Consider the following 18,823-nt stretch of genomic DNA (forward strand, 5'->3'; position numbering starts at 1 on the left):
GAAAAAAAAAATCTTAAAAATAAAACAAAAAAAAAAGTTGCAGCCCAGTGATCAGTATTAAAGACAACTGCAGCCAGCCTCTGGAATAGAGTAGTTATGTCTGGTCTGCCAGGGCTCCCTTATGGGGTTACACCACCATGTAACATTGTTCTGGCCTTCTTAGACTTCTTATTAGTAATATCAAGTACTCAATCCTCATCAACAAACACTTGAAGGCAATGTGTCAACTAGAGCTATCAGCAAGTCAGTATTTGAGCTGATCCTTAAAGTTGTAATGCAGGGCTTCTCAAACAGTGTTGTTAAGCCATCTAAGAAATGCGGGAAAGAGGGATTATTAAATGCATATTCCTGAGCCCTACCCTACACATAATTAATCTAAACTTCTGGACAATGGGTACCCATGTATCTCCCCAGATAATTCTTATAACATTAAAGTTTGAGAACTATTGATACAATGGGGGCAAAAAATGAGCCCTTGATATCAAAGGCTACTTCCAGCTTAACCATATGCCAGCTGCATGACTCTGGACGTATCATTTAGGCTTCTGGGCATCAGTTTCTTCATCTGCAAATTAGTATTATAATAATAACAATAATAGTAATACAGTATTTTGTCAATTCTAAGACTCCATAGATTGACAAAATAAACCATTCTTTCGTGTATCAATAAGAAAAGGAAAAAACCCTGCCAATTAAATTATAACATGCCATCAATTATAAAATGCATTCTCATTTCAGAGACACTATGGTAGAAAATTTCCATTTGAGAATGAAGGAGATATAGTAATAACTTTCTGGCTGGGTGTTAAAATTGAACAGCGTAAGGAAGAACTTCTTAAACTAAAAACTCCTATAAAAGTAATTGTTCTGGCCCGTGTGCTAAACCTAACAACTTGACAGCAATTGGTCTCTGCTGGTCCAGGGAAATGGATCACCCGTCTCCTAAGAGCTTCCAACAAGGGCAATTAGAGAAACTAAATACAAGAGTTACTCCAAAAAGCTAGCAAGTGGTTTAAAAACAACAACAATCTTAAGTATCCTTTAAATTAATTGAAATGTCAAACTACTTTGAAAGAAGACTATGAGATAAAGCAAATGTGACGTTATCTATGTTTGCGAAAAGCACATTGACAAAAATATGAACATTGAGTCTTTAAAAATCTGACTTAAGTGAGTATTAAAAACATCCAAACATGTTCATACTTAGCCTAAAGTTACCCTATATCTCTGCTTGGAGTTAATCATAGCATAGTTTTGAAAGGTACAAGTGGTTTCATGCATTTATGCTGCTCCATTAATAGACAGAACCACAGGGAGAAACAAATGAATTCATTACTATAGTTGGAGACTTCAGTAATGGACAGATTCAGCAGGCAGAAAATCAATAAGGACATAGTTGAACCAAACAGCACCTTCAGTCAACTGGATCAAATTGACATCTCTCCAACAACAGAAAAACACATATTCTTTTCAAGTTCACATGGAACATTCACCAAAATAGACAACATTACAGGCCATAAAACACATCTTAATAAATTTAAAAGCATAGGCGTCATACAGAGGATACTCTAGGACCACAATGGAATTAAACTAGAAAGCAGTAACAGAACAACAGCTAGAAAAACCTAAAACACTTGGAGATTAAGCAACACACTTTCAAATAGCACATGGATCAAAGAAGCAGTTTTAAGAGAACTTTTAAAAATATTTCTAACTAAATGAAAATGAAAATATAACTTATCAAAATTTGTGGGGTGTAGCAAAAGTAGTGCTTAGAGGGAAGTTTAAAGCATTGAAGCATATATTATAAAAGAAGAAATATCTAACATCAATAATCAAAGCTTCCACCTTAGGAACTACAAAAAGTGCAAATTAAATCCAAAGTAAGCATTAAGAAAAGAAATAATAGAAATTAGAGAAGAAATCAATGAAATTGAAAAATAGAAAATCAATAGAGAAAATCAACAAAATTAAAAGTTGATTCTTTAAAAACATAAATAAAACTGAGAAACCTCTGGCCAGGTTAAATTAAAAAAAAAAAAAAAGAAGAAGAAGGCATAAATTACTAATATCAGAAATGAAAAAGGTGACACCACTGCAGATCCCATGGACACTAAAAGGGTAATAAAGAAATTTTATGAACATCTCTATGATCACAAATTTGATAACCCAGATGAAATGGATCAAGTCTTTGAAAAACACAACCTGCTAAAACTCAAACAAGAAGAAATAGACAATCTGAATAAGTCTATATCTATTAAAGAAATGGAATCAATAATTAGTAACCTTCCAAAACAAAAAGCACCATGTCCAGCTGGGTTCACTGGTGAATTCTACCAAACTTTTAAAGAAAAAACTATAGCAATTCTATACAAAAAAGATAAAATTTTGAAGAAAAGTTATAGATTCATATTATTTCTCCAAAGAATAGTGATTAAATATTTATTAGCAGAAGTTCAATAGCATAGCCTATAGAACTGATGTGAAAGCCTTTCTACTGATTCAAAGGATTAAGGGGGAAAAAAAGTATAACTATGAAGTCCACTATCTCTTCTATTTTTAACTTAATCAATTTCTATGCTATTTTCCCACTACCCTTCCCTGAAAGATTCAGAGCAGCATTTACCTGTATTTGAACGTGCATATGAAAAATTCCCTCAGATAAGATACTTGAAAAAAGAGAGAAAGAGAGAGAGAGAAGAAAGAGAAAGAAAGAAAGAAAGAAAGAGAGAAAGAAAGAAAGAAAGAAAGAGAGAGGGAGAAAGAAAGAAAGAGAGAAAGAAAGAAAGAAAGAAAGAAGGAAAGAAAGAGAGAAAGAAAGAAAGAAAGAAAGAAGGAAAAAGAAAAAGAAAGAAAGAAAGAAAAAGAAAGAAAGAAAGAAAGAAAGAAAGAAAGAAAAGAAAGGAAAGAAGGAAGGAAGAAAGAAAGGAGGGAGGGAGGAAAAGAAAGCAAGAAAAGAAAGAAGATATGGTAGTTGTTGTTGTTGTTTTTAAACTAGAGGTCTTCATCTGATGCACTCTTTACTACTGCTGATTTTAATACACAAAGAGTATGCCAGGACCAGTGGTCTAGGGCTAACGATGTCCAAACCAGGTGAAAAGAATTTTGCAAGTCAGCTTTAGAAGTACAATCAATGAGAGGGGAGCTGCAGCTGTTTTAAAAAATCAAAATCAAACCAAACAGACCAAAACAAAATGAAAAGTACCTCCTAAACTACTCTAGGCAAGCAATTGGCTTCTTGAATTCATTCTTAGGCACCCTATATTAGCATAATGGAATCAGCATTCTGACCTTTATTTACAAAGATTAGATTATTGCTGCAAAGCAGTAAATAGCATGCTTTGGGCTGTTTTTCTGATTAACAGTGATGGCCTTGTGCTGATTCAATCATGTTGCCTTCAGTATCTGGGGCTAAGAGTTTGCTCCAGAAGAGAATAAAGCTAACTAGTCCACATGGGGATTGAACACATGACCCTGGCCTAATTAGCACCCTGCTAATCAACCACCAAAAAAGCTACCATTAATTAAGAGGTGCATCCATTTATAGACCACCTTATATGTGTCAGGTATTGTGCTAAATGCTTTATGAACATTTATGAACATTTTCACTCAAATTTCACAAAAACCTTTCAAAGTAGATACTATCCCTATTTTATAGATATAGAAACTGAGAATCAGAATGGATAAGAAAGGAAAACTGTAAAACAACTTTGCCCGTGGTAAATGAAAATAAACAAAAGATCTGGGACTCAAATCCAGGTCTGTCTGTGTCAAAAGGCTTGCCTCCTTGTACACAACAAGGCGGTACTACAAATCAACTCCAAATCAAAAGGTGTTGTATAACTGAGCAAAAGAGAAGGATGTGTTACTATTGATCTGAAAACAGTATTTTAAAATTCTGAACATCTTCATTCAAAAATAATTTAAAGTTATCCAGACAATGAAAACAAAAGATGGATGTGACTACTATTACTATGAACATCTTTTTTCACAAAGTAATTCATATTCATTCATAATAATTTAATTAAGAGGCTGACAAATATTAACCAAAGCAGAAAATATTCCTGAAAAACAAGGAAAATAAAAACAAATACCAATGTCTTAAATTTAAATACTAGTTAATAATTTTCAATAAATTCTTCAAGGCAAACAGATGTGTAAGAAACTATCATTCAAGGCAGTCGAATTGAATTGAAAATGTGAAAGTGCTCAGTGAGGCAGAATGAGTGCTAGTCTGACTAGAGGGACCAGGAAAGTTGCATTTCAGCACACCCTGACGATGAGATGGATTCCTCTGGCTGAGGAAAGGATGGAGGGAGGAGGAGGTGGGAGCTCAACATTCCAGGTTAAGGGGCTACCATGAGCAAAGCCAGGCACATGGATGCTTACAAGAGCAAGTGGCCAGAACTACTAGAGTATGTAATGTGTTGGAGAACGACAGCAGCAGAAGGTTGAAAATAATAATTTCAGGTCACATCATAGACAATCCTCACTAAACTATATGGAATTATAGTTTATTTGGTAAACTATATTTGGTAGTAACACATCCCTATACTCAGTCTCTGAACAAGGGCTCTCACTTGGAGTGCCTGGGCTGGTATCCTGGCTTTGTTACTTGGCTGTGGACTTTGCACTAGTTCCTTAATATATCTGTGCATTAGTTTTCTCATTTCTAAATGGAAGTAAAATAGTACCAATTTCTTAAGGATTGTCAGGAAGATTCAATGAGATAATACATGCCAATTGCTTCACACAGCAGCTAGGGACTTCCCTGGTGGCGCAGTGGTTAAGAATCCGCCTGCCAATGCAGGGGACACGGGTTCGATCCCTGGTCTGGGAAGATCCTACATGCCGCAGAGCAGCTAAGCCCATGTGCCACAACTACTGAGCCTGTGCTCTAGAGCCCGCGAGCCACAACTACTGAGCCTGCATGCCACAACTACTGAAGCCTGCATGCCTACAGCCCATGCTCCACAACAAGAGAAGCCACCACAATAAGAAGCCCACACACCACAATGAAGAGCAGCTCCCGCTCACCGCAACTAGAGAAAGCCTGCACGCAGCAACGAAGACCCAATGCAGCCAAGAATAAATAAAGACCTTGGTGAAAATGAAAAATGTTTAAAAAAAAAACAAAAAAAACCGCAGATAGCATGAGCCGTCAGTAAATATTAGTTATAAATATACATAAGACCTACTTCAATCCAGCACTGCAGAACTAATGAGACAATAAAATTAGTTCTAAGAGAAGGAAGCCCAGGAACTGTGTACTATGTATCTGCTAAGATTAGAAACCGGGCAACTGCAAAATTGTCAGAGATCTATATAAATAAAACAGTAGTTTGCATAAAGCCTGTGATCTAGTATAGTTCTGAGTTCAGAAAGTTCCTTTTTAATAGCATGAGTTCATTATGCCTCAAATTATCATTTCTCAAGGTTGTTATAAAAAAGAACCCATATGTGATAAATTGGCTTTTCACTCTTACAATGTCTAGAATATTATACTTTGACAACCAAACATAGCAAATTTAAGTGAAATCTGAGCATTTTTGTTAAAATTATATATTAGCAGAATAAAACAAAAAAAAAACCTGTGATGTATGGGTCTTCGCAAGAGGAGAAGTGCATGCTTCTTGAAATTGATCTTCATTAATTCCAATTTCTTTAAGGTAACTTTCTAACAGCTTTTCAACCTAAAAATAGAAAGTTTAATTTTTTTCTTTTTGTAATTTACATAGAAAAATTCCAAATTCCAAATTTTACATTGAGTTTAGAAAAGTATAATCAAATGCTTGTTTGCAATTATTAATCTACATAAAATTATATTATATGGCAGTGACAATGTCTTTCACCGAAAAAACAAACAACAAAAAAGTGAAAATTTTTGCAGAGAATCAAAAGAAATTTTATTTACTCTCCCAGAAATCACTGAAGTCAGGATTATGAAGTTTGATGCGGTATAACTCTTCTGCTACCCAGAGCTATTTCTTAAAATCTCAAGACAACATGGCTAAATTAATAATTAACACTCCCCTGGATGTATCAGCAGAAGAATAAGAATAAAATTTAAATACCGGATGCAAGATCCCTTAAAATAGTTGTCCTAAATCTATTTCTTACATTCTAGAGTCATAAGGATTGAGATGCACAGAGAACCCTTGGAGTCTAATGCAACTGGTAGTACTATTAGGGTAGATTGGAATTTTTTAATTAAAGAATTTTAATGGAAAAATCCATTTTTAAAATTCAGAACATCTTGAATTAATATTATTCGAATTACATTTAAAATCAGGTAAAAATATACTCACTAGTTCTTTGTACTCCTGATGAATCTCCGTATAGGTCAATTTGCTTTCTTCTTCATCATCAAAAACTAAATTTAAAAGAAAAATATTGCATAGTGTAAAAAAACAAGTCATTTCATTAATGCAAATATCAAAGTCCACTCTAGTTGTCTTACAAATAGAACTCTCAGTCTTATAAACCAGCTCTTCTGCTTTAAATTCTTGGGATTAAAAAAAGATGTATATATGCGTGTGTGTGTGTGTGTATAGTGTTAGTTGCAAACAAGTTTTTTTTCCTACTTAAAATCTACTTCATATGGAAGATGAACACTAATTTGCTACTTTTCAATCAATAATATAAGGCAACAATTTCTTTATAAACTTTAAATGGAACATTATTGTTGATAGTTTTTAAATAATTCCTTTTACAACAGGTTCCAGATTATTTTATCATACTGGAACTTTGCTGATCCAAATTTTACTGAAAGTTACTAGGACTTTTTTATTACATATAAATCAATAATGAAATAAAAATAAATAAAAACAAATGTTTACTGAATGATCATATGTGTGAAACAATGTAGATTAGAAAGATATATATTCCCTCAAGAAGCTACAATGTGATTAAGGAAAGAAGACAAACTCATGAATTGTAAACAATAAACCCCCTTTTTATAATATTCCCCCCAAATGATCTTTCTAAAATGCAAAACTAACTTCTGTAATTTTCTATTTAAAACTCTTCAATTACTGCTCATTGCCTAGAGAATAAGTCTAAAATACTTAGAAGACCAGACAAAACCCTCCAAGACTGGATCCCAAATCTCAACTCCCACCACTCCAAAAACCAAACTTTGCACTCTTAACAATACACAATTACTTGGAATACTGACAAATGTAACACAAAAAGACAAAAAAGCCCCATGCCTTTGCTCAAGCCCTTAGATCTCTTTGCCTTTACCCGGCCCTCCTTCTCCCAACCATTCTCCAAAATATTGCAAGTGGCACATTTTCCATGATCTGCTACCCACTCCCAACTCCTAGGCTAGTTAGATTCCTTCCTCTGAACTCTTACAATACACAGCACCATGTGCCTACCCTTATTATAACACCTGCCACTTTACATTTAAATTCCATTTACCTGCTTGTCTTCCCCACCAAATTGCAAACTTCTCAAGCACAAGGATTTGTTTTAATCATCTTTCTACCCTCAGTTTCTGGCTGAACGACACTCAATAAATTTTGAAATAAAGGCTGATATTACAGAGTAGTACAAAACTAATTTTTAAATTATCTGAGGTGATGAATAGCACATTGACAACCCAAAGTCAGCAAAACATAAACATTATTATTTCAAGTGTCACTGGGATGTTACTTCCATTTCTCCTGGCACCTGCTCTATATAACACTGGGCATACATGCAATATAGCAGCTACTAAAGCTGTTTTCAGTTAATTTTGAAGCCAAATTACTACATTACATGTTTATAAGGTTGAGGATTACTGTTTCCCTGTAAAATTACACAATCAGGTGTGTTACAACTGAGATGCAGCCACTTTTGACATCTGGGGATAAAAAGAACGATGCTTTTTTTTTTTTTTTTTTTTCCATTTCAGCATTTAGTTTCATTCAGTAGGGTAAATGGAATCAAAAGGTGACATAATTTCCTTCTTCTCCTAAAGGAGGTCAGAATACCACCACATGCTTCATCAGTCTCATAATAGCATTTTAAATTCTTAAAAAGAGCAGAAATAAAAGTTATTTTGAACTTATTTTAAAAATTACCGGTAAGAACAATACTTAATAAATACTATTTGAATTTTGCTCATGGCAATGAGAATGTAATGAAAAGATTCAGTGGTCAGAGTAAATTTCCTCTTTACTGGCTTCATGGAATCTTAGGGCTGAAAGGACTCTTAAAAGATCATCCAGGATAACCAACCATTTGATAGTTGAATTCCCCTCTATAATAACTCCTTAAGTTGTTGTCAGATTCCTTCAAACACTGCTAGTGGCTGGGGAGCTCATTACCTCATGAGGCAGGCTAATTTATCTGGGATACTCTCTGTTATGAAGCACTTCCTTCACAGAAATTTGTTCCCCTCTAGCTTGTACCCACTGACCCTAGCTCTATCTCACTGAACCTTACAAAAACAAGTCTAATCCCTCCAACATAAGACAGATGTTCAAACAATTAATGGATATGACTACCCTTGAAGTCTTGGCCGGCTAAACAACTGCGACAACAGCCTGTAATTATTCATATGACATCGTTTCTGGTTCCTTTTCCATGAATGGGCTCCAATTTGTCTCTAAGAACTGAATGCAGAACTCCAAAGCGTGAACTGATCAGAACCTGGAGGTACCCTTTCCTCACAGGAAATGTTCTGACACGGTTACATAACTCATTTGTTGTAAGATACCCTCCATTTTTGGTATAACCGAGACTCAGAGAACTCAAAAAAGGGAATACAGGCCACCGAGATCACCGGCTCTGGGCCTGCTGGAGTAATCACACACCCCTCGCCCACCCACTTTTCGGTCAACTGTTGGGATCAGAAGGAACTCAGAAGCAAACTGACGTCTCCCCTCCCAAGTCACTGGGGAAGTTGTTGAAGAAACCCACACAAACAGTGCACCTGCCCAGGGCAGAAAGGTGCAGGATGGGGTGAGAGACCCAACATAGGATTATAAAGTCTGATGTTTTTCGGATGTGTGCTTGGGCCCAGGGGGAAAGGTATCTCGGTCCTCGTTTTCATTTCCGTGAAGGAAAGGACGGGCGCAGTGACAGCAACACATCCTAAAAACCAGCTCTAAACCTGGCAGACAGGAGTGGAGACCGGGGAGATGAAAGGCAGTTTGTGGAGAGGCTGCTGGCGTGAGAGAGGTGAGAAAGGATTGACGATTCGGGATCTGAATTTTACCTTCACATTTCTGCTCCACAAAGTCCAAGATGGGAATGGACCAGTCCGGGCCCCGCAGAAACCCTGCGATGCTCTCCACCACCCATTCCACCTCGTCCTCTTCTTCCGCAGCCATTCCGCCCCCGAGGGCCGCCGCGGAAGCCTAGGCCAGACCCCCGGAGCCCGGAAGGCCTTGCGGCCGCAGGGAGCCGAGAGGAAACGGGAAGACAAGTTGCTCCCGCAGTCTCGCAGTCACCTGGATGAAAGCTACAAACCAGTTAACTTAAAACGGTCGCTATGGCAACACGCGTAGCCGCCCCTAGAAGCCGCCCGGAAGTGAAACCAGCTTCCGCGGAGCTAGCGCGTCTTAGAGAGAGGTATTTGAAGAACTCTTCCGATTGGCTGGAAAGGAACAGTATTGTGTCGAAAGGTAGCCTTCCGCCCATTGGCCCGGAGCTGCTGGGGCAAAGAGCAGAAGTGTAGCCATTGGCTGGAAATCCTGGAAAGAATCTCAGCGCTCCCTCTAGATAAATGCGTGGGACCAAGGTTTAGAAATGGCGCTGTGAAGGGCGAACTCACCTGGACTCTGACTGAAAATTTTAAAGGCTTCAGTTCACGGTTGTATCCCCACCACTCAGTCCCGACCATTTTCAGACCCGCTGGCCCAGAAACTTTGCAATTAAAAGGTTGTTTGAAAATACAAACCTGAGCAAAGTAGCTCTGTAAGACTTGCTGATTCGCTCTGCAGTCAGTTTGCATCCTGTAGCTGAAGGCGGGTCTTTAAACTTTCCTGCACAGATAGAAATAACTAGAATTGAGTTTTTCAAGGGCAAAATCAAAGTAAATGTTCCTATAAATAAATGTCTGGGTAACCAACCCTTTTGTTAAGTAACACCAACTCTACTTTTAGATTGGGGTCATTTGTGGAATGGGTCTTCAAAGGTCATTGTCAGAGTACTCGGCTTCCCAAAATATTTTCAAACAACCTTATATGTGTTTACATAAATGGGGTCATATTGTATGTACAGTTATGAAACTTTGTTCGCTTAATATTTGGTCATCTTTTCATATAAACATAAAACTATCATTTCTGTACAGCTACATGGTATTCTATAAACTACCGTTTCGTTATTTTTATTTCTTGTATATACACACAGTATCTTACTTGGATGCATAGATGTCATTAGTGTGCAGGGTTTTTTTCCCCTCCGTGGTGTGGATATACCATGCCATTTTTCCCTTCTACAAACTGCTAAAATGAATATCTGTGTGTCTCTAAGAACTGTTGGTTTATTGACTATTCCAAAGGATAGATTCTACCAGATTTGCTAAATGAAAGACTATATATACTTTGATTTGTGTGACCAATTCTCAATAGCTAGGTTAAATTACTTCGATTTCTCAAATTTATAAACAATTCTGTAATGAACATACTTGCACATGTTTTTCAGCTCTAGTCTCATTATTTACTTTGAATAAATTCTCAAAGGAAAGATTACCGAACCTATTTTTAAAAGCCTTTTTGAAAAATATCTTTACCAATCCACTAGGTTAAAGATGATGCATAGTTTTAATTTGCATTTTTAAATTTGAATTTGAGCTTTATTTCATATTGATTGGCCTTTGTGTTTCTTCCTATGTTATTTTTTCATACCTTTTGACCATTTCTTCTTGGGATTTATTTTTCTTATTGATTTGAAAGAGCTTTTTATACAATAGTATAAAAATTTTAACTCTTTGTCACATGTTACAGTGACATGTTTGTAATTTGTCTTTTAGTTCACTGTGTCTTTTGCCATATAGAAGTTTTACATTTTTTATGTAAATGGTAGCCGATAAGTTATTTTCCTTAGTGGATAGCCATGCTCCAGGTACCACTTACTGGAAATGGGTGTGGTAAGTGTGGTGGGTTTTGAGTTACTGAGAAGAGGTAAAAGGAGAGAAGGACATCATCATTTTGGAGCTAAAATATTGTGACACCAGAAGGGGATTACTGTGGTTTCTTGTTCTCCTTTTCTGTCTTCTAAACCAGCTTAAAAGAGAAATACCCCTTTTGTTCTGCCAGTTTCCTTTCTTCATAAGGAAGTTACTTGTCAGGTTTCTAATGAGCGTGAAGGCCACAAAGTGCTATCCCACTGCACTCAGCATTACCTGGCCTTAGGGTCTTTATCTTTAGTCTCTTGGAAGTGCTTTCCAATTCCACTGGAAGCAGATAATAACTGGAATGCACAAGCTCTTCTTTCATTTATTTTTTCAGCGTCATTCTTCAATGTGGCCAATGTGAATTCCCTCAGGCCTGCAAGTTTTCTCATTTATTTCAAAACATTGGATTATTTCAATTTTCTCCTCAAATGTAAGGATTTTCTTTTTATTCAGTACTTGGGACCTTTATAAGAAGGATGCTTATGCAGATTTAATATAATATATTCAATATGCTTATCATGAAATAAACACAAACTCAAAAGAACAGTGCACACACTCTTAGGGCAATGCATGTGGGGTACTCTGGAGGAAGAATAAGAAGACGAGGTGGGTGTGTGTTGTGCATTTTACCATATATCACTTTGTTCAGCCAGGTAGTGTTTTTCATGTTTTGCAGTGCTGCAAAGCATGGTCCTCTCTTGAAAAATCACAACTTCTCATTTTGGCAATTTTATCTGCTACATATGAACAGATTTTCACATTGAAGTTGTTTGTTGTAACAGAAAAGACTGAAATAGATAACATACATACCCATGTAAGCATACACACACACACACACACATCTACAGTACTTTTACCATGGTGTTGATAAGAGGTTTAATTAGAGAACACATAAAAATTACTTGGGACCATGCTTGGTAAGTTAGTAAATGCTCAATACATGTTAGCTATTATTATGTGTAATTTAGATTCTTTTTTAACAACTTGCATTCTCTTTATTTTGTCTCTCTTCACTGACAAGTCAGTTACATTCTTTACTGCATTCCTACTGAAATCTCTTGCTTCTCCCCATCCCTGTATGGGAACTGAATCTCTGCCTTACTAAAGGGTTATAAAGTTCAGTCTTAACAAGATAATTACATTCCTCCAGATTTTTCAGGGACCACGTGAATAGCAACTACTTACATTTGTGTAGTAGTTCATAGTTTACAAAGAAATTTACATCTGTTTGACTCAGGACAACCTTAAGAGCTAAGTGAAGATGGTATTAAGATTTCCCCCATCTTACGGATGATGTGTATTAGTTTGCTAGGACGGCTGTAGCAAAGTACCACAGACTGGGTGGCTTTGTCAAAGGCTAAGAAATAGTCAAAGTAAAACCAGTGAATCACCAAAGTAGTAATTAGTTAAAGTTTATTGTGCACACATCAAAAAGACAGTTTGCAGACCAGGAGCTCTTAAACTAAAACATGGAATGAGGCTCAGGGGTATATTATTATAAAGCAGCTTATGTAATGAGAAAGCAGTGACCATTTATTCTTTACAGTGATTGGTTATAATATCAGAATTTTCTTAAACGATAGGGAATTTGTCAGTGATTACCTGATATCAACCTTGGGGAACAGTTCAAGTTTCGCTTATGATTTCCAGAGGCATTAACAAGAAATGACCCAGGTCAAGTAGGTCTCACACAACAAACTAAATTAAGCCTTGTTTGTATGACTAAACTGTTTTTATTGGCTAAGGGAATTTTCAAAGCCAGTCTCCCTTTGTTTCTGATTTTAATAGCTTGAGCAACAGAATTTTATTTTCTCATAGTTCTGGAGACTAGAAGGCTAACTTCAAGGTGTCGGGAGGTTTGGTTTCTTCTAAGCCCTCTCTTCCTGGCGTCTAGATGCTGCCTTCTCACTGTGTCCACATGGTCTTCCCTCTTTACCTGTCTGTGTCCAAATTTCCTCCTCTTATAAGGACATCAGTTGAAGGGGATCAAAATGTGACACCCTAAAATATGCCACTTTGGCATATTGATTATTTTGAGCTGAAGGCAGCTGAGAAACAGCAGATGCAGAAATAGCTCTCTGCTCTCCTGCATCTGCATAAAACAGGGCATAAATTTCCCATGAGAAACCTACTTACTTTCCCTGTACCAGGCAGAGGCGAGGAGAACACTCATCACTGGAGACGAGGAGTCAATGCTGGGATGAGTCTGCATAAACAGACTCTGCTAAAATAACCCTTGTCTTCCATTAGAAGATATCTTAAACTCTCCTTCCCCATGTATTTACAAGTCACTTCCGCACAATTTGTCAGCCCTAGAAGCCCAAGTCCTCTTTCCTTTGTCTAGTCACTTCTCCACAGTTTATCACCCTTTGTTAAAATGGTACATAAGCCCACAAGTCTCTCTGCTCTTTGACTTTTTGCACTTCTTTTTGGTGAAGCCCCCATGCATATAAAGTTGTAAATATTAATAAAATTGTATGCCTTCTCTCCCATCAATCTGACTTTTGTCAGTTTAATTCATAGGCCCCAATGACTAAACCTAAGAGAGTAGAAGAAAGGTTTTCTCCTTCCCTACATAGTCATATTGGATTAGGGCCCACCCTAATGACCTCATTTTAACTTAATAACCCCTTTTAAGGCCCTCTCTCGAAATGCAGTCAAATTTTTAGGTACTGTGGTTAGAACTTCAACATATGAATGTTGGGGGACATGATTCAGCCCATAACAGGTGGGAAAACTGAGACTGTATGAGGTCACATTTCTTGCCCGGGGTCAGCACAAAGTCAGGGCTTGCACTTCTCTGTACTTGACACTTAAGCAACAAGGTAACCTCCAATTTTAATTTTTTAATATATCACAGAAGTTTTTCCATGTTTACATGATCCCTTTTAATGTTACCTAGTGTCTTAGCTTGGGCTGCTGTGACAGAATACCATAGTCTAGAGGGCTTATAAACAACAGAAATTTCTTTTTCACAGTTCTGGAGGCTGACAAATCCAAGATCAAAGAGTCAGCTGATTTGGTGAGTGCCCACTTCCTGGTTCATAGACCGCCATCATCTCTCTGTGTCCTCACAGGTGGTAGGGGTAAGGGAGCTCACCAGGGTCTCTTTATAAGGACACTAATCTCATTTATGAAGGCTCCTCATGACCTAATCACCTACCAAAGACCCCCACCTCCTAATATCATCACTTTAGGGGTTAGGATTTCAACATATGAATTTTAGCGGTACACAAGCAATTCATTTCCATTGTGTGAACATAATACAATTTATTTAAACAATTCCGTATTTACCTAGGCTGTTTCTTGCACTGTTTTAAAAATAAATGCATCCTTGTAACTAAATCTTTGCACCTAATCTTTACCACTTTGTGAAAATGAATTCCTAAAAGTGGAATTGCTATATCACACAGCAAGCAGTTTTTAAAGACATGTACCTATGGAGTTTGGTTTTGTTTTAAGAGGAAGTATTGTGCAGTCTGCAGTCGTCATGGTTAAATGCTAATTCTTATCCCTTTTATTATTGTTTTATATCCATGAGTCTACATGTCCCTACAAATGCACAAATATATCTCAGATACTTGGGAGATTGCTAATTTAGTCTGGGGAGGACTAGAGAAATGATTGTAAATTCCAGAGGACATAAATTCTTTAATTTCACAAATGTATCTCCAACTCCAACACAATGCTTCGCACTAAGAGACCCATAATGAGTATTTGATGAACATGTGAATTATGACTGGAGTACATAGAGCCTCATATTTGCCTAAAAACAATCCATTTCTCTTTTCTGCTCCTGGGGGAGACAGTAAAGGTGTGACTACTGGCAGAGCGGGGGTTTTTTTAACTTTAGCAAAATATGGTTGCATTCTAGATCAGATGGCTGAAAGTTATTATTAGCAATAAGCTTAAAAATACCAATGCAACAGAAGTGTCATTTTCATATGTAATTTATAGAACATATAAAACAGCCCTAATGAACTACCTAATTACTACTCCAAATGGTATGAATTCAGCTTTCAAGTAAAGAAAGGAAAAAAGGTCACTGCTTTAATCCTCCAAATTGCTTTTATTCTGGCTATAGAAAGACTTTTTAGAAGTTCTAAATTATAGGTTCTTTCCAAATAGTCTTGATTATTTGGTTTATATAACAGCAAAGGGATGGAGGAGGTTTCCATGGGTTGGCAAATAAATAATTACCTGCCATATCTTCAAATTCTCCAATGAATCCTTAGATTTTTATTGCATTTGCAGATGTAGCATCACAGAATTTCCATTCTCTTTTCAATGTCTTTTGTTGCTCATAATCTATAAAATGTTCAACAACTTGATTTAAAATAACAGCAAAGAAATGAAAATACAATGACTTTTCAAATTGTGACTTAACACATACATTTGGTGTGAAATGGCATGGCTTAGAATCCTTTCTTTACTCATTGAGTGCATACTGTGTGCCAAGCACCATGCTAGAAACCAAGAATAAAGAGCTCGATATGGTACATTCTGAATTCCAACTGTATGATAGTTTGCTTATTTTCATTTCATCTCTAAATGTTCAGGATCTTTGTGTGAATTACTCTTTTTCTTTCACCTCCTTTTCTTTAGTCATTAGGTTTTTTCATTGTCTTATTTGTGTATGTGTAGATAATTTTCCTATTTTACTTTCTTCTCTTCCCTTCTACCTTGGATTACCTACTAAATTGACTCTTGTATTTGTCTTCTATTGTGTTTTCTTATCTATTTTCTCTTTTCTTTTAACTACTATATTAGTGACTTTGGGGAGGATGACTAATTTATAGAACATGTTTATATGCATCTTAGATCTGCTTTTAGTTCTCTCTCTTAAAAGCAGCTGTAGCCTAAATTAATGTCCTCTAAATTTTTTTGACTAGATACTCCATCAGTAAAAAAAATTTTGAATACTCCTCTTAATATTTGAATATATATTTACTAATGACTTATGGACCTGTACATATACATATATGAATTAAACAATTGTATAGTGTATAATTAAAAAAACAAAAGTTGAAATTAACAAAGGATGAGATAAAAATATATAGGTTGAAATTCTAATACTTTTTCCCTGAGTGCCAGTGGATAATTTTGTGGACCCACTGTGGAGGCCACTAGTTTGGGCTTGATAAACTTGATAGTTTGGGCTTCTGGCATAGTAAGGAAGCCAGTGAGTGTCCTATTTGCTTTAGTCCCATTTTGAATATCTGGGAAAGATGATAAAGAAAATTTCAAGGTTCATATTTGGAGCCCAGAACATTGAGATCAAGTCTCTCAAGCGAAAAAGGATGACAGAAGCCTCTTCCACCTTCAGAAGAGGTGGAATCAGATACCCTGACTGGGAACCATCCTGATGTCAGAGGCAGTAGGGAAGCGGGCTTAATAATGGAATATTTTTTAAGGATGGCAGGGAAACACTCTTTTATCTATTCATTTTAAAATTTTATCTTTATTACTTCTTGTGTTGGAAAAGTCATATGGTCAGCCCTCCATATCCACGGGTTCTGCATCCTCAGATTCAACCAAACGTGGATCAAAAGTACTTGAAAAAAAAAATTCCAGAAAGTTCCAAAAAGCAAAACTTGCGTTTGCCACACTGACAACTATTTTCATAGCATTTACATTGTATTAGGTATTAGGAGTAATCTGGAGATGATTTAAAATAAACAGGGGGATATGTATAGGTTATATACAAATACTGCAAATACTATGCAATTTTTCATAAGAGACTTGAGCATCCACACATTTTGATATCCACAAGGGTCCTGGAACCAATCCCCCATGGATACCAAAGGATGATTGTATATGTATATTGAAAAAAACTCAAACGGTATAGAACTACACAATGAAGAAAGTGAAAGTCTTCTATTTTTCCTACCACCTAAAAAAACCTCACTGTGATTGTTTGGTTATCAGCCTCCAGATATTTTTAATGTGCCTATTGACATATATTATTATCTTCTTTAACCAAAATGAGGCCATTCTCATTTGTCTAACTTGCTTTTACTTCATTTTCCAAGGATCTTTCCATATTAATACAAAGAAATTGTTCTTTCAAATGGATGCATGGTATTCCATTATACAGATGTACCTTTTTTTTTTTATAAATTATTTTATTTTTATTTATTTTTGGCTGCTTTGGGTCTTTGTTGCTGCGTGCGGGCTTTCTCTAGTTGAGGCAAGTGGGGGCTACTCTTTGTTGCGGTGCGCGGGCTTATTGCGGTGGCTTCTTTTGTTGCAGAGCACGGGCTCCAGGCACGTGGGCTTTAGTAGTTGTGGCTCGCGGGCTCAGTAGTTGTGGCTCACGGGCTTAGTTGCTATGCGGCACATGGGATCCTCCCGGACCAGGGCTCGAACACGGGTCCCCTGCGTTGGCAGGCGGATTCTTAACCACTGTGCCACCAGGGAAGCCCTAGATGTACCTTTTTAAAATGAATATCTTATTCATGCTCATTTATAATATTTTGCTCTTATAAACATTGCTGCATTAAACATCAATGTACATGTATTTTTGCATTCTTGCCAAGTCATTTCATAAAAGAGAATTAGAATTCTGGGTGTAAGGATATGAAATATTTCTGGAACAATAAAATTTTCAATCAGTATTACCAAATTGCCCTCCAAAAGGCAGTACAAACTGACACTCTCACCAAAAGATTGTGTTTATATTTCCACACCTTTTCAGCACCAGAAACGTTAGTGTTTTAGTGATTTTTTTTTTAATCTGAAAGGTAAAAAAAAATTTACTTGTTTTAATTTACCAATGTTTAATTGTTAATGAGACTGAGGATGTTTCATATATTAATTGGCCATTTATGTTTGTGAAAACAATAATTTTTTTTAAAAGAATATTACTCTTTTATTTTTTTTTATTTATTTATTTTTTTATTTGGTTGCTCCGGGTCTTAGTTGCGGCAGGCGGGCTCCTTAGATGAGGCTCACCTGCTCCTTAGTTGTGTCATGTGGTCTCCTTAGTTGTGGCATGCAAACTCTTAGTTGCGGCATGCATGTGGGATCTAATTCCCTGACCAGGGATAGAACCTGGGCCCCCCACATTCGGAGCACGGAATCTTACCCACTGTGCCACCAGGGAAGCCCCGAAAGCAATAATTTTTGTTTTGTTTCTTTTTAACTTTCTATTATACAAATTTGCGCATACACCAAAGAAACACTATGCTTCAACAATTACCAACATTTTTGCCAAACCCATCATGTCATTTTATATAGGAGTTCTTTTATGTAAGATTGGAAGATGTCATTTAGTGCCCTTTGACTCAGGCACTCAACTCTAATTCTTTGGCTAACTAGAACAAGTGTAAACTAAAGGGTAACAGCCAACCCTAGGCATCTTGCAGCAGTGAAAACGTAGTTGCAAATTGAGGCCACCAGATGGCAGACCACGGGGAAAAAGAAAAAGGAGAAGAAATCTATGCCTACCAAGACCCAGCTTCAGGATGGCCCAAAGGTTTTAGGGAACTTTGCTTCCTATTAGTAGTGCGGGGGGCTGGGCAGATTAGTCAAAGGCATTGTTTTAAACCATAGTAATGTTATTTAATTATAGTAATGTCATTTATTATCTGATGCATTTTATTATCAGATTAAATATCTTTTATATTTTCTTTTTCGTTTTTTTCTATGAATCTCTAGGGCTCCAAAAATAATGTTTTAATTGGAATTGCATCAGAATTATAAGTTAATTTG

The 18,823-nt window shown here is 36.5% G+C and overlaps 1 protein-coding gene across 1 annotated transcript in view; it reads right to left on the reverse strand.

Annotated features, from left to right (window-relative positions):
- Window positions 1–9,522, reverse strand: part of CFAP36 (cilia and flagella associated protein 36) — a 32,675-nt gene extending 23,153 nt beyond the window's left edge. Inside the window, exons 1-3 of the mRNA XM_036873970.1 lie at window positions 9,209–9,522; window positions 6,309–6,373; window positions 5,592–5,693 (exon numbers count right to left, since the gene is read on the reverse strand). Of these exons, the coding sequence (XP_036729865.1) occupies window positions 5,592–5,693; window positions 6,309–6,373; window positions 9,209–9,323 (282 nt within the window). The 5' untranslated portion in view covers window positions 9,324–9,522. The remainder of the gene's footprint in view (window positions 1–5,591; window positions 5,694–6,308; window positions 6,374–9,208) is intronic.
- Between the last annotated feature and the right edge of the window lie 9,301 nt (window positions 9,523–18,823).

This window comes from Balaenoptera musculus, chromosome 13, assembly GCF_009873245.2.
Source record: "Balaenoptera musculus isolate JJ_BM4_2016_0621 chromosome 13, mBalMus1.pri.v3, whole genome shotgun sequence".
Lineage (NCBI taxonomy): Eukaryota > Metazoa > Chordata > Mammalia > Artiodactyla > Balaenopteridae > Balaenoptera > Balaenoptera musculus.